The following is a 17055-nucleotide window of genomic DNA, read 5'->3' as shown; positions in this document are numbered from 1 at the left end:
ATTGAGGGTTTGAGAAGTTGCAAGATTTAGACCCTTGAAGCTAGATTTGTACTCTCCAACATTTGGTTTGTATCAAGAACTTGGGCGATGGATCCAATGAGGGGTCTTCAAGAATTTGGTCTATATCACATCTCAACTTCATGTCCACAATTAGAGGCCTTCCGTGCATGATTTGTTAGACACCATTGAGGATTCTCTTGCATATTCATATGTGGAGAACACGTTTGTAAAGTCAAAACACTAAAAGGAGCAGCTTCATTCGAGGGTGCGACATCGGTGCCCACATATGCCTTCCCCAAACTTCAGGCCGACGTAACTTTGTGCACATTGAGAATTTCTATGCCAAAATCGAAAACTCACCAACACATTCATATGCGAGGAAGACCCTTGTATGGTTGGATGGGCAAGATATGATACTTCGTTAGGGAGCACTCTTGGAAATTTGTCTAAGTCAAAAATTTATGGTTCTGTAAGTATTTTTCGGGTTCTTCCTACTAGCGTAGGGTCAACCCTCATAACACCTATATAAAGTACCTTCTTCTTGACTTGTATTGGTCTACAACCATGCGGTCTTAGATAAGCAACCCCTATATCTCATGGGTAGCACATCGAAGTGCACGGAGATGCCCATGAGTATCCAAGTTCTCTACTCAGGCATTTTTAGCATATATAGGGCCCACTCTTGCTGCCTTCTATGCCACTTAACCTTGCACCCTTGCGAGTGGCTCAACAAGTGCATGAAGAGCGACTATGATTCCTCTTGGCTAGGGAGCTTCACTAATTCAAACTAGGAAGTAGCTTCGACTAGGGGTCGAAAGACCTTCTCCAACGTGATGGGAGGTCTTCAGTGAGGCCCGCTATACACCCCACAAGGCCCACAGGTCTCAATACTCGATGTTTGCCCTGTTCGATACCTCTTTAGAACTCAATGCACTCTGGAGTCCATGATGTTTATTCATACGTGTTGTTGTCTCTACTTCCCTTAATTGCTTGTGTGCTCATCAAAGGAAGGCACTGCACCTATCCCTCATTGGCTTGGTTGCTTATATGTCGAAGGTATTGTCATTGCCCCGCTATCGGCCCTCTCAGCTTTGTTTCAAACACTTTCGATGTGCTAAGCATGCATGGGATATGTATGGCTTCTCAATTGCTTCCACACTCTCTAAGGCTTACATAGCTCATTGCCCCAAAGATTTTGTACTTCCACAAGGGTGAGTTGTGTGACAATCATGGTGCAAATAGTCTTCCAAGTTTTCTTGGAGGAAAACGTTTTTCCTGTGACAACTGATATCAAAATCTTCTTGCTAGTTTTGGTCACCTTCATTACCGTCGAAACTCAGAATATAATTGTACACCATCTCAACTACTTCAACTTAGCAACCTCATTATCTAAGGTTGTCGCTTTAGCTTATTTTGCCCGATTGGCCATCTCTGCTGATATGAATACTATGAACACTTCAAGGTTTTTGCATCTTTTATCACCAGTTAATTCATAAAAGATTGATGAAGACACAACACACCTCAAGTGTAAGTTGTGGTGAAGTTTACCACTTAGATATACATAATCTACATCGAGGGTACTTATAACACTTTTGAAAGAACATTGTTGCTTGAATGAGTTTCATGATCTGTAAGTAACTCCTTTTCTTCCACTCCTTATTTTTTGGACTCACAAGAGAGTGGCCTGTGTCTGCTACCTTGATCCTTCTTTTATCGACAGATGTTGTTCACTTTTGCATGGGATGTTTACTCATTAACCTTGGTATGGTGACCCACTTCTCTTTAAGTGCAATAAGGGGATGAAGTATGCTTTAGCTCGATGTTCTCTTGGGCAAGTCTCATAGGTGGAGCTTGCTCTCTTTCATTGCTCATGCAATAATGTGGTAAGGGGACCATGTAGTGAAATCGACTAATTATATGCACCTTCTCAAGTGGGGGGAGATTCATAAAAAAGCCTCCTTCCTTCCCACACACTCACACTACAAGAAACTTGTGGATTAGCGATGACCTAAATCTGTCGCTAATCTGACGCTAATCCATCGCTAAACGGTTTAGCGATGGATAACTTTCATCGCAAATTTTTTGACACTAAGTAGTGACAGAACTTATATGTCGCTACTTTCATCGTTAATTTGCGACGAATTAGCGACGAACATGATCCATCGCGAGTCCTTCGCTATTTTAAATTAGCGATGGATAATATCCGTCACTAATCCGTCGTTAAATTTAAAAAAAAAAATAAAAAAATTTGCTCTCTGCTGACGCGTTCGTCGGCAGGAAGCAAATTTTTTTTCATAGAATCGGCGCGTTCCGACGTCGGGACGCTCTTCCGCAGCAAGCCAATCACGTCGAGAGAAGGAACACGAGCAGCTGCAGGCGGTCGATCAGGCGAGGGAGAATGACTCCCTCTGAAAGGAGACCGACAAGCTTCGTGTCGACGGCCAGAGGACCTCCGACGCTCGGTTCACAGAATAAACTACCGGCGAAGGAGTGGATGCGCGGGAGGGGGTAGAGGAGCGACGTCGATCGGTCGACTGTGAGCTTTTCGGGGTCATAGTGGAGACGGGATCCGGCGAGGGAGAGGCGGTGGAGACTGGCGAGGGGCACCATCGGGAGGAGGAGGACGGCATGGGGGAGAGGTAGCGGGAGGAGGAGGAGGGTTCGGGGGCTGACACCAGTCACGCTCGAGGGCCTCAGGCGAGGGAGAGGCAGGATGGGCGGTGGAGACCAACGAGGGGCACCACCGGGAGGAGGAGGACAATGCGGGGGAGAGGTAGCAGGAGGAGGAGGACGCTCGGAGGGCCAACGCCAGTGTCACGGCTCGGGGGGCCGCTGCGCGTCGTCAGAGGAAGGGCGGTTTAAATCAAACAGGGGGAGGAAAAAAACAGAGGGAGGAAAAATTTTGCGCCTCAGGTGGGACGGTTTAAATCGAAAATTAGCGACGGAATTTGCGAGGGGATTTTTTCTGTCTCTAATCTATCGCTAAATAGCGACGAAAAAATTCCCTCGCTAATTCCGTCGATAATTAGTATTTTTTTGTAGTGTTTTGGCGACTGAAATTTTTTTCGCTAATCCATCGCTAAGTAGCGACAGATTTAGCGAGGAAAATATTTTCGTCGCTACTTTTGCAAATATTTTCAATGTTAGCGACAAATAGTTTTCTCTCGCTAATCCGTTGCAAATTTGCGACGGAAAAAATCCATCGCAAATTTCCGTCGCTAATTAGCATTTTTCTTGTAGTGTCAGTATATTCACTTTGTGCCTTGCCTTGTGTCGCACACGCATTGACAGTTGGGTTCATCCTGACTTCCCATCATCAACACCTCATTTGCTTGGTTTATCTACACTTCGCTGATCTCTTCACCATGGTATCACAATTTGATGTTTGTCTCTTAGAGACATTCACTGCACTTTGGAAGCCACCCCTCCACTTACTTGGATAACATGAGCAAACCATTCAAACACCCCCATCACTCCCTTTAATGGCACATAACAAATAATTCAGACACTCAGTCTGTCGCACACTTTAAAGGTCACCCCTCCACCCACCCCTCAAATGATGAGAGAGAAAATATAGACACTCTATCACTCCTTTTGTTAGCTTGAAGCAAACAATATAGACACTCTGCCTATCACACTCTTCAGAAGCTACCCCTCTGCTCCTTAGATGATGTGAGCAACCCGTTCAAAGACTCCATCACTCACCTCATTGGCACAGAGCACTTCGTCTGTCACACTCTTCAAAGGTCACTCCTTCGCTCCTTGGCACATGCAAGCAAACTATTAAGACACTCCATAGCCAACCTATTTAATTATGCTCTCAAATGACCAACTATTTGTCGAAGGACCAACTTATCTATTGAAAATTGTGCTGCTCTCTTGGCCCACATTTATATGCTCTAATGGGTCATGTGATGCTTGTAGTCATGTTGCTTTGCTTAACGGACCACCATGGATGCCAAACACCGGATTTGCTCAAGAAGAGTGGACCACCTTCAAATCTTGGTCGACCCACCTTGGCCACACTAGTAACTTCAAGGAAGCTTCTCTATGCCACGTATCTTTGTGGGTGGTGATTCCCACATTATATGGTGGCATCTTTATGCCACATTATTGGAGACTTTGCTTCCCCACACTCAATAAACTGACATTGAGCTCTCTCTCTTAAAACTCGGCTTTTCTACTCTGTCGTCTAGCACACGGTCAATTAAAGGATGCTTTCCCAACTTCATCTTTTGTTGTTCTAGCTTCAGACTTCTCCCAGTTGGTGAAGTATTGACAAGAATGTTGACTTCATTCTAGTGGGAGAGAATGTGTCAAACCTTGTCTGTCACCCATGCAATACATTGCACATGCCACAAAGGTGCCTTGGTGACACGCGTGATGCTATGTGGAAAGCTCATGCTGATGGCTATGGCATGCAATGGTGGCATAAGACAACACAATACACTCATTAACGTCTCGACAAGTAAGCATTGGTGTGCATCTCACATCTCAAGTGCATCTGCTCAACTTCATGCTCTATGTCACGGGGACTTCTTGTGACACTCGTAGCCACATGTTATACTTTGGGGCATCATGTGCCCACATGTGACCCGTCTCAACTTTTTGTTTGCAATTAGAAGCCTTTCATACAAAATTTGTTACATTGTCAAGGATTCTTCAACATAATCATATGTGAGAAACACGTTCATGAAGTCAAAATATGAAAAGGAGCAACTTCACCCAGGGTTGCCGCGTCGGTGCCCACACGTACCCACCCCAAACTTCTAGCCTGCATAACTTCATGCACATTAAGAATTTTTGAGCCAAGATCGAAAACTCATAGGCACATTCATATGTGAGGAAGACCTTGGTGCAGTCGTATCAGAAAAATATGATACTTCATTCAGGAGTACTTTTGGGAATTTGGCTAAGTCAGAAATTTATAGTTTCTTAAGTATTTTTTGGGTTTCTTCTAAAAGCGGGGGATCAGCTCCCATAATACTTATGAAGGAGATCTTCCTCATGACTTGCATTGGTCCACAACCATGCTGTCTTGGCTAGGCAACCCTTATGTCTCATGTGTAGTAGATCAAAATGCACGAGTGTCCATGCGTATGCAAATTACCCATTATGGCGCTTTTAACATGCATGAGGTTCACTTTTGCCATCCACCATGCCGCCCATCCTCGCACTCTTACGAGGGGCACGATGAGTGCATATCGAGCGACGGTGATTCCTTTTAGTTAGAGAGATTCACTATATCAAATTAGCAACTAGTTTCAGCTGGGCGTTGAAAGACCTCTACCATGATGGAAGGTCTTAAACGGGGCCCGCTATACACCCCCATAGAGACCACACGTATCAAAACTCAATGTTTGCCCCGTTCAGTGCCTCTTCAGAACTCAGTGTGGGCTTCAGTCCGCAATGCGTTGTTGTCTCTATGACGCTAAACTGCTTGGGCACGTATCATAGGAAGGCAACACACCCATCCCTCGTTGGCTTGGTTGCTTACACACCATGACATTGCCCCACTCGGCTTGGCTTCTAACACTTTCGTTGTGCTAAGCATGCATGGGATATATATGCACGGCTGGTCATTAGCTTTTGCAATCTCTAAGGCTTACCCAGATCATATACCAAAAGCTTTTGCACTTCCACAAGAGCGAGTTGTATGCCGTCATGGTGCAAAAGTCTGCCAAGCACCATCTTCGAGAAAGGAAGGGTAACATTTTGCCCGTGACGGGGCAAAACTTCCATTTTATTCTCCACTCCCATTCGTCTCCTCTCCAACACCCCAAACATAACCTTAACAGTATATCTTTTTCACTGGTTATTTTAGGTCATCATGTGATGCACAATGCTCCCTGCCACCGGTTCAAGCGCCTGTGGTGTCCATCATGTAAGAACGAGCTTTAAATTGGTCCATTAATTGCTTGAAACTTACGGTTTGCATGTGTCACACACCTGTTGGATTGCATGTGCCTGTGCTTTATTTGGTATGGTGTAAATGAATTGCTTAACGTTGCTGCTCTCTCTCTCTCTCTCTGCGACAACAGATGACAGGCTTCACTCTTTATTTTGTGTGTTTGGTTCTGCTACTTTTCTCTTGTTGCCTAGCTTAAAAGCTTCTCGTCTAACTATTTAGGTTGAGTGCCTCATGCGTGGGTTCTTTGGCATTTCTTTGACTCTGCTAAATTAGGTGATTGGTGCACATTCACATGCATAATATATTCCCTTAATGTGTCTGTGTGCACGAATGCATACTTTTTGATGAATAAATGTGTGTTTGATTATTAGAAAGAAAACAGATAATGACGTTGATGGCACTAATTTTTAGTACAATACACTGTGAACTACAAAATATAACAAATATGGTCAATTTATTTTTTCCTCAAGTTTTGCTCTTTTGTTTAGTCTAAACTATGGTGCTTGATTTTTTCAGGCAACAACTTACATGGTGTTTGATTTTTTCTATGTAATAACTTACATGGCGCCTAATAATTTAGGCAAGTGATTTTGCCAAGGCACCTAATTTTTCAAGCAACAAACCGGTAAAACCATCAAGAAAATAATCAATTGGCCAATTTTATCGTATTTTGAGTCGTCAATTGGCCACGTTATCATATTTTTTCGGTCTTGGTCAAAACACGCAATGGTGCCAAAAATGAGTGCCATCTATATCTTTGTCAGGAAAAAAAAAAAGAATATCAGGTAAGAAAAGAAGTGACGTGAGGTTAAGGGGTTGGAAGATTATGCTTAACTAGTCTATTAGAAAAGAATCATTTATAATGGATTTGAGTAGATAGCCATGCATGGGTTCCATCACCTAGTCTTACACACACAAAAATCATTTATAATCACTAATACAATTAAACCAGTTATTCATAAACAAATTTGTGTTTGCAAAATCAGGTAAGAGTCCTTTAAATAGTGCTTGTAGTTCTCGCCAATGAAACTCCGTCACCTAGTCTTACACACAAAAATCATTTATAATCACTAATACAATTAAACCAGTTATTCATAAACAAATTTGTGTTTGCAAAATCAGGTAAGAGTCCTTTAAGATCATGAGATCCTTTATTATCAGACAAGAAGGTCTGTTGCACAAAATGAATTCTAAGTAATCATATTGAATGAGTTTAACTCAGCTTTAATACGCCTACACTAACGTCTCAGTATCAACTCATTCATCTATGGAGCTAAAATGAACGAGCTCGAGCTGTCCAATTAAAGTTCGCATCGTAAATGGGTGACTTTCCCAAGGGCTTTCCACGTTTGGTGCTGAAAAGACTGATCATTGCAGAAGTACCTTTTGTCTACAGCTTTAGTGGAACTCCATATGACACCACGGGTGAAATTGGCGTTTGGTGCTGACATGTCACCACGTGGAATGAGGTGTGGTCACCAATGAAGTCTAACGTGGAATTGACATGGCTGGCAATTTGTGGCAACATGCCCACAGGCCGACTTTGGGGCAGCATGCCAAGTTAACTTCCCTTGAATAAGCTACCTTCCTTCGCTGACTGTGTTAGTGACATGGCCACACAACTAGAATCTGGCAATGTACCCACAGACTGACTTGTGAGCAGCTTTCCAAGTTGACAGCTTTTAACTTCCCTGCTAAACTGCCTTCCTTCACAGCTGACTGTGTTAATGACACGGCCACACAATTAGAATGTGGCAATTTCAGGACTACCAATTTAGAATCCGCGTAGTATTGATGAGGCATAAACATCTTTCTCTTTTGGTTCTTGACAGGGTTTTTGTCCGATGTTAGGTGTATCTTGCTAGCTCCTTCTATCTCGGATCATGGTCAGTTAATCACTCTTTGGAATGAAGATTTTAAATTCGTCAGGAGTTTTGTGGTTGAACAATGGTGACTCCAGGAGTTAGACTTTCACACGGTTATTTTCGACTCTTGGAACAAGCTCTCAAATGAGCAGTGGGCAGCTATCCAGTGTCATGAGAAGTTGTCTAGTCTCGCTAAGGATATCAAGGCTTGACTCCATAATCAAAATGTGGTTAAATTTCAGCAAATGACTGCTTGAGAGCAAAAGATTTCAGCGTTGTATCAAACTACCCCGGAATCTCTCTTTGATTTGCACCTGCAAAGTTTGCAGGCCAGATCCATTGAGTTATCAATGCTTTTGAAAAACTGAAGGGTCAAGGAGGAAATTAGATAGAAGCAAGCTAGGGTCAAATGACTTAAGGCTGAAGACGGTAATATTAAATTTTTTCACTCTTATGCTTCTCATTATCGTAGGAGGAGTGTCGTTCCATCAATTATCATTAAGAGTGTTCTGTATTTTAATCAACACGTTATTTCAGTTGTCACTCAATATTTTAAAGATTTTCTGTTTCACTTACAGTGGAGGGTGTCATTGGTTCTGTTTTTGTTGGGTCGATTCATCAAGATCAAGCCAGATCTATGCAAATGAAGTTCTCTGAAGATGAGATTTTTAGGGCCATCAAAATTTTTATCAGGGTGGAAAGTTCCAGGTTCTGATGGGTTTCATGTGGATTTCTTCAAAAGTTTTTGGTCTTGTGTGAAGCCTAATGTTATTAACATGTTTGATGAGTTCTATCGCATCTCCAGATTGCCTATTCAAACCCACTTGGCAATTATATCCTTAATTCTGAAAGATGATGCTGACACTGATATCTCTAGGTTTCGCCCAATTTCTATTATGAGTGCCCTCTATCGAATGATCGCCAAGGTGTTGGCTAATAGGTTGAAGGCCATAGCTCACCAAATATTTTCAAACTCTGAGTTCACTTTTATCCACAATAAGAGGATTCACCATTCTTTCATCTTGGCCTCTGAAGTCATTCACTCCTTACATCTTAGTGGTTTGTGTATTGGTCTTTCTTATTTCAAATGTTATCCAATTTTGACATTGGTCATCATTTTTCTGGGTGGATGAGGGAATTGGTTTCTAATGCTTAGGCCATAATTAAGATTAACGATATTAGAGGTGGCCAAATCAAGTTGGGGCATGGATTATAGCAAGGTTGCCCTCTCTCACCTTTATTATTCAATGTCATTGCTGAGGGTCTCGTGGTGTTGCTTAAGTGTGTTGCGGAGAAGTGCTTGATAGATCCTTTAGATGTTCCAAATTTCCTGGACCATATTCTTATTTATGCTGATGATATGATTATTTTTTAGCGAGCAAACGTGCAACGGATGCTTAGATTCAAACTTATTCTCCAGTTCTTTCTCTCTCTTTTCGGGCTTTCTCTAAATGATAACAAATGCTCTCTTACATTGTTCAATGTTGAGTCTTCTATGCTTATAGCGGGGCAATGGATTTTTAATTGCATGATCTCTAAGTTGATGATGACGTATTTGGACCTACCGTTTCAAGTGAAGCGCCTCTCCTCCGCTGCTTGGGGTCCAACTATTCAAAAAGTGAAAAATAAGCTTTTTTGTGGCAGATCTTATCTCTTTATGGTTGGCCATCTGACTTTGATCAGATATGTTCTTTTTTCTATCCCTGAATTTTTTATGTCAATGTTCATGATGCTTGTGGGTGTGGAGAAGCAGATTTGTCGTTTAATGACGGATTTCCTTTGGTCTAGGTGTCAACTCCAGGGTAAGTGCCATTTGGTTGGTTGGCGAATGGTGGTGTCACCTAGCTAGCATATGGTCGGCTTAGATGTTTTTATGCCCATGCAGAAGAGTATTGCTCTTGTGGCCAAGCAATGTTGGATGGCCCATCAGTCGGGTTCTTCATGTGCTCGTTTGCTTCATGTTAAATATGGTGCTCCTGATTTATCTCTTCTTTGTCTTGGAACCCAGGGGTTGGTGATCTCACACTTGCGAAGCATGTGGCTAAGAGCCTTATCATTCTTCAGAGATCAAATTGAAGATGCAAGAGATTATGATCAGTGGTCGCAATAAGCAATTACGCCAAATGGTGCGTTCCACACCCACAAAGTGTATAGATTATTGCCCCCCCCCCCCCCTCCCAGGGGTCGATTGGTTCCCTGAGTACGTGGTATGGGCTAAGGGCCTTTCTCCATGATCTTGGGTCTTGGCTTGGTTAATTTTGCATGATAGGATTCAGACTTGCAGTTATTTAAAGAAATTGGGTTTTCAGTTTCCTAGCTGGTGTGTGCTTTGTCAAGCTGCTTAAGAAACTACCTTTCATTTATTCTAGTCCTGTCCAATCTTTGTAGGCCTTTTTAATAGGACGTGGAGATCTCCCGACGTAATTGTCAAAGAGGAGTCTTTCGCGCTTGATCTGCTCCTAGGCCCTCTTCGGATTAGATGATGCAAGCGGTGGAGGTTGATCTAGAAGACGTGGTTGCTTACTACTTGGTGGTTTGTTTGGATGGCATGCAATGATGCTATTTTTTGACAAATTTTGGTCATCCTTAATAATCTTGTCCATAAAATCCTGGTTGATGTATATGTGATTCTACGTATGCATCTTAGAGACCTCCCCTTCCCTTTGATCAACAGTCTCTCATCGGTGGTGCCTTCTAGTCCAACAGATCCTGGTTGAGCTTGACTTTGTTGTTTGTTGCTATGTGTCTGTAGTTTCTTTTTCTTTAGCTTCTTATGTTTTATATTTCTATTTATGTTTTCTATCTTGTTTGATTCATGGGTTTAATATTTTGTTGATCTTCATGAGTGGTAATGTTTATCTTCTTCTTCTTCTTCTTCTCTCTCTCTATCTCTCTCTCTCCTAAGTAAGCTTAGGGATAACCCAACATTTTTTGTAAATATCATGATTTTTGTTGTGAACAATCTTGAAAAAATTCAATGTTTTCAAAATATTACCTACTTTAAATGGGAAAATATTGGTCAACCATGTAGGTTTCAAAGCCCTAGTTGAAACTCAGAGAGGGAGGTCTTTTTGACCAAATTTGACCCCATAGGCCATGTTCAACATGACCTAAATAGTAAGAATCGACCTTGCTAAAATATGTTTTTTTTGAAGGTTTAGAACTCGTGAGAAGTTCCAGATAGGCAGTTGTTGAGGAATCCAACCTGGAGGTGGTTAGGAGTCCTGGAGACGATTTGGTGTAGGAGCCTCTACTTATTTTAGATCTACAGTTGATGTAAGAAATGATCCAACGAGGAAAGCTTATCTCATGGAAATAACTCCAACGTGGTTAAAATGAAACCAAGGCCAGCAAAGAATCTTTGTTAAAGTGTGGATTCCTAACTCCAACTCTTAAAAAGGTGAGGCGTCCAAAGAAGAGACCTATGAAGAATTAAAAGCAAGTTTTGGTCTTGGATCTATTTCTTTGAGATCGATAACTATTAACAAGAAACCTGGTTAGAGGGTTTAATGAGGAAACCTGTAATATCTTGGATCTGTTGATTTTAGATCTAGAATTGTCAATAAAAATCCAAGCCCATTGTATTGTTAATAAATCACTAATATTGGATTTGGACTTGGATTTTTGTTTTGGAGATTTTTCCCTTGGGAATTGTCCTTTGTATTCTATGGAGCACTTCCTTTTAGGAAGATGGTTGTAAATTGGTGTTTTTTTAATCAACTGGTAGAGGTCTGCCTAACCACAGCTTGCCTATCAAAAAAAAAAAGGGAAACCATGAGGGTAGCAAACATTTCCTCCTTTAGAAATATCACCACATTAATATGATGGATTTAATGCATCATATTGATATTAATCTTATATGTGCCAGTATTTTTTCGAAATTTCCCTAGATCAGAATCTTCCAACCATCATAACAAGCGACATTGTTTTCCTCCATTTAACTCACTAAAGGGTTTGTGTGTGTGTGCATGCCCGCACATGTACATGCATGTCTATAAGACAGTCGATGCATCATGGTATAGTTGAGTAGTAGCTAGGCTTGTGGCCAACATTTTTCTTTATATATATATATATATATATATATATATATATATATATATACATATATATTGGTTTTATTTATAGTTGAGTAGTAGGCTTGTGGCCAACATTTTTCTTTATATATATTGGTTCTATTAAGACACAGAACTATTGAGTTGGAAATCAGAGGTTCCAGCTTTATCAACTCAATCTGCCGACACTGATGCCTTCAGCATGGTTTGTTTGCTTAGGATCAAACCTTGAATCCTGTTAGTCCAATTTAAATTGTGCTTTTATGAGTTATGAAATTTTGGTGCATTATGGTCCGTTGGTTTTTGAAACCTTTCAAAAGCCTGCTTACTTGTCATAATCACATGATTCAAGACTCATTTTTTAATAAACAAATCTTGCAGAACTCTGGAATATGGTCCTATATAAAATAAAAAACAAAATATGAAATGAAAGTGATTTATACCCAACAGTTCCATGCCTTCGATGACATCAAAGGTTTATATATATATATATATATATATATATATATATATATATATATATATATAGAGAGAGAGAGAGAGAGAGAGAGAGCATTTGTGACAATATTTGTTGTTTGTGTATTGATTTTATACACCTTGTGTACAAGAGCCTCGAGGTCCTAAAAGTAACAAGAAGCTGCTTTGCTTTACAAGGTCCTTCGAACACAGAGAAGCAAAAAGAGAAGAACCATGCGTTCCTAGCTAGGGGTTAGCACGGTGATGCACAAAATCGCGTTTTCATTACATATTCTTAGCGACTTTAGCTTGCGCGCCGATCCCTTCTTTCCGATTTTCTATTTACATGGTGCTGTGATGAGCCAGTGAAAAACGCTTCCACTCCACTAGCCGGTGCAAGAAGTCCATCACCTGCAATGCCCATCCGAGCTTAATTAATTAATCTTGCACAAGACTTAAACTTGTCAAAGCAAGAACGGTTTCATGGTTGTTCAGCCTCTTCTTACCTCAGAGGGTTCTTGAAGAGAGTAACTGGCATTTGTATCCTTTGGTATTTTTGATACAAGAATCCCAAATCCTTGTCCCCTCTCTCGAAGAACCTGTAAAGTACGTAACAAAATATTAGTGTTTGCTGAGAGCAAGCTTTGCAAGAATAGGGATAGGGAGAGTATTATATGTGTATTAATTATGGGTTATACCTTGAACGCGTCTTCGTCAGTGCGGTCATCCCCTATATACACCGGCAGTACATCGCTACAGTTCGCAAAACCTGACATGAAGATACAAATTTCCCACTTGTAAGGTGTTATTGCCTTGGGGGTTCACATACTCAGATCATCATGACCAGTTACTTTGATTGATGAATACACTCACCAAGCGACTCTAGCAAAAATTCGAGCGCCTTGCCTTTGTCCCACTTTATCATAGGTCGGATCTCCAACACCTGCGGGGATGAGAATAAAGTATTCAACATCTACCAAAACCTAAAAGTGATCCTCGATCGTATTAAAACATGCAGGCAAAATGGATGCATTTATCATTGCTTTCTACTGTAAATAAAATTTAATTATTTCAATGAGCGCGATAAATTTTTTGTTACAAAATTGTGGTGAATATATGAGCTATGGAGTTTTGGATTTTCTTAGGAAATTGTTTTGACAGAAATATTTTAACTAATTATTGCTTTCTAGTAGTCCATTCCTTTGTTATATATATAGAGAGAGAGAAAGTAATGGGTAGGTGCTAAATGAAATAAGATAAATGATACGTTATAAATGAGTTTTTCAAGTTTATCTTAATTTATTTTTAAATTCTGACCATACAGATGTGATCTATGTACTTGATTTTATAGGGATCAGCTATTGAATTGTTCAATTCCGACACGTGTAGGGTTTTATAAGGTTGTAAAAAATCAACAGTTCAAAATCTTTATAAATTTTGGAGGCTCCAAATATCATTTTTTTCATTGAAAATACATGATCCAGGTGTGGATTCCTTGTAAATCGACCATGGCCAACACATTTATAGGGTCAAAACTGCAAAAAAAACACTGAAGAACAGAAAAAACCATTTAACACATATCATTTAGCATATTTCATTTAGCACCTACCCATATATATATATATATATGCGTGCTAAATGGGGTTTTCTACTTTTTGGTATTTTTGCAGTTTTGACACCATAAATGTGTTGGGCATAGTCGATTTATGAGGAATCCACACGTGGATCATGTATTTTAGATGAAAAAAGTGATATTTGGAGCCTAAAAATTTTACAAAAATTTACAACAATTGATTTTTTAAATGTTATAAAAACTCACCCATGCATCGGAATCGAACACTTAAAGAGTATATAGATCACATCAGTATGGTCAGAATTTAAAAATAAAACAAAAAAAACCTGAAAAGTTCATTTAGCACGTTTCATTTAGCACAGACCAATGACTCTCTCTCTCTCTCTATATATATATATATATAGTTTATAACATTTGATCTCGTTGTGTAGTGTTGATTTTTTAAGTGGCTAAAGTCTTACTTACATGATATTCTTGAGCAAATAAACCTTGTAGATCATATCCATAGGACCTGATCTACTAAAATAAGAAAAGTTAAAAAACAGGTGGCTTTTGTTAGAGAATATGTTACAGTCGACGGTAGCAATGATTGAGACTCCACACACACACACACAGAAATGCCCGTGTATGTGCGTGTTTATGTATGTGTGCGTGCGTGTAAAGGAAACGGGCCATGGGCAACCAGCAGAGTGAACTTCGTACCTTCCTTCCTTGAGTAAGCCTCAACTTAGGGTAGCCTTTTAGAACACCTCTAACCTCTTCGAACAACGCACCCCATCTCTGCGACAACGACATACATGATCGATTTTAACTAACAAACCAAGGAATTAATTTGAAGTTGATACACATGCTTTGGAACTTTTTTCCTTTGGCTTCATAAGCCCAATAACCGGACACCAACCTTTTCCTCCACACATCGAAAGTGTACGGACAAGCAAAACTTGTTGTTTTCTACTTTGGACCCTTCGATGCACTTGGTCCTCTCCACCAATGCTTTGCAAACCTGAGAAGGAAAAAAAAAAGGCATTCAAAGTTAGAACGACGCGTGGTTTGGGTCATAATTAATACAAAGCCATCTTCATACCTCGTCGATCATTGGAACAAACTCGCTGGCCGGTTGGAAAAGAACGGATTGATTGCCCTGATATCATTTAAAACGAGATTTTAGGTAGAGAAGAAAAAAGGGAGGCACCCCAACCCCACCCACAGTACCTAAAAAACAGAAGGATTAAAGGAGAAGAAGTAAGAGATGGAATTGACCTGCACTAGGGCTCTGGCAGATTTGGCTCTGAAGCCTCTAGGTCTCCTGACTGGGCCCTTAATGTCCATTCCATGGCTACCGGCGTAGTACAGCTCAGCTAGTCGTACGAAGCTATACACCTGTCCGTTTTTTGGACACAAAAACCGAAAGAAATCGATGAATCAAAAGGGGAAAAGCTTTAAGGCAGGAAGGAAAGCACAGGAACTGAAAGAGAGCGGGTTGGTCAAACTGGGAAACGAGTGATCAATCAAATCAAAAGAAGCAGTGGGACGGAATCAAGAAAGAAAGAAAGAAAGAAGATAATGGAAGGCAAAAGTAGGGAATGTACCTTATCCCGGCACCTCCCGCTCACTATGGCCGTGGGGAAATACCTCGCCACTTCTCTCACGGCTTCCCGCATCTGATAAAAAAACAAAAGGGTCTCAGCTTTCCCTTCCCTTTTTCATTTTTCTCGGAGTTTTGGAAAGCATATCAGGTGAGAAAGAAGATTTACCGAGTTGGACATGAAAGCTCGATCTGGGTCATCGACGATGGGCGATAAGGTGCCATCGTAGTCGAGGAACATGACGATCTGCTTGCCCTTTGACGCCGCCATCATATCTTCAAACATATTCAATGCCGACGGAAGGCGGATCTGAAAGAACCAAAGCAAACGGGGTTCCTTAACAATAACCAGGAAAAGGAGGGGGGAAATAGAAGGGAAATTAAACGAAAGAGAAGTTTGAAACGTAAAAGGAGACTTACGATCCAGGTGGTGGTGGAACCTGCTTGTTTGTCTTCCTGAGTAGCGAGGGAAGAAACGGATTTGGCATGGGTGGGCGAGGACGCCTTCATTGTATCGAGCCACGCGTCTATCATCAGCCCGCCCGTTTCCAGTTTCTTCAGCGAGAGAAGCGGCTTCTTCCGAGTCGGGGTGGTCGAGTTGGATTGCAGATTGTAGTTGCCCACCAAGTGAGAATTGGCGACCGCCACTGCAGATGGAGGGGAGATGTTGAGGCCCGACTTGGCGAAGGATGATCCATCCTGAAGGACGACACTCTGCTTCGTCATTGCGAATTCCCCTGTTCGTGCTCTAGAATAGTGGCTTGCTTACCTGTGTGAAAAACATGATAATGAGCAAGTAATAGCAATAAACAATGAAGCGAAGAGAGGTGAAAATCAGAGAATGACAAAATCGAGGAGGTGAAAAGCAAAGCAAAGGTGGTGTGCATATAATGCTCTCTAATCACGACCGTCAAGTGGAGGAAATATGCATATCAAGGTGCCCTAAGTGCGATCTCGAGGTGTATGGGATTTAATGCCACCCATCCCACCTATTTGGACAAGAACTCTCTCCCTCTCTCTCTCGTGTGAATGGACAAGTGAAGCAAAAATTATTTTTCTCGGGTGCAATTCGTGCACCACAAAAATATGCAAAGTTTCACCTCAATCTTTCTCGTGTAATTCAGGCACCACAAAAATATGCGAACTAGGGCAAGTCAACATCTCCAGGGCTGAATCGGACACACTATGCCAGCTGCCCACATCCCGTCGGCCACATGAAAGGTGGGTGGGTGGACAGAGAAAAACCAAGGAAAACAATCCCCATGATTGATCACCCCAAAGACTCTAAACCACTGTCATGGTAGTCTCTCTAAACAGTATAACTTTGGTAATTATTACCTAAAAATACCCAACGATTTCTTTCCTTCAGCACAGATGAAATGCAAAGGAAACAGATGACCCTCCTCTTTCTATCTCTTGTCGACGACAGAAACAGAAAGGAGGACGATGGAGTTAAGGACTATCGCACCAGCAAAGCAAGAGAGGGAGAAGAAGGGACTGTGACCAAGCGAGCTAAAAGGAGAGAGAGAGAGAGAGAGAGAGAGAGAGAGACTGCGGGATGTTGAGAGGAGTTACTTCGTGGGGTCGATTTATAGGGTGCCTACCACCGAAAG

At 41.3% G+C, this 17055-nt stretch overlaps 1 protein-coding gene across 1 annotated transcript; it reads right to left on the bottom strand.

Annotated features, from left to right (window-relative positions):
* Positions 1-12383: 12383 nt before the first annotated feature.
* Positions 12384-16852, bottom strand: LOC149812060 (putative trehalose-phosphate phosphatase 6). Its single transcript, XM_089993237.1, has 12 exons — positions 16781-16852; positions 15863-16211; positions 15612-15752; positions 15447-15518; positions 15118-15237; positions 14942-14998; positions 14759-14860; positions 14560-14637; positions 13158-13227; positions 12983-13053; positions 12791-12883; positions 12384-12695 (listed from the first exon to the last, which is right to left on the bottom strand). Exons 2-12 carry the CDS (start codon positions 16166-16168, stop codon positions 12627-12629), a joined length of 1179 nt encoding a protein of 392 aa, XP_089849363.1. The 5' UTR covers positions 16169-16211; positions 16781-16852; the 3' UTR covers positions 12384-12626.
* Between the last annotated feature and the right edge of the window lie 203 nt (positions 16853-17055).

Source organism: Nuphar pumila, chromosome 17 (assembly GCF_984573655.1).
Source record: "Nuphar pumila chromosome 17, dmNupPumi1.hap1.1, whole genome shotgun sequence".
NCBI classification, from domain to species: Eukaryota; Viridiplantae; Streptophyta; class Magnoliopsida; order Nymphaeales; family Nymphaeaceae; genus Nuphar; species Nuphar pumila.
Note: the sequence above shows the minus strand (reverse complement) of the source record. Positions and strands in the feature narration are given on the sequence as shown.

Coding starts and splice junctions, on each gene's coding strand:
- LOC149812060 (XM_089993237.1), bottom strand. CDS start 16,168: ATGACGAAGCAGAGTGTCGTCCTTCAGGATGGATCATCCTTCGCCAAG. Junction 15,238..15,446: donor GCGGGAGGTGCCGGGATAAG/GTACATTCCCTA, acceptor AAAAACGGACAG/GTGTATAGCTTCGTACGACT. Junction 13,228..14,559: donor GGCTTACTCAAGGAAGGAAG/GTACGAAGTTCA, acceptor TCATCCCCGCAG/GTGTTGGAGATCCGACCTAT.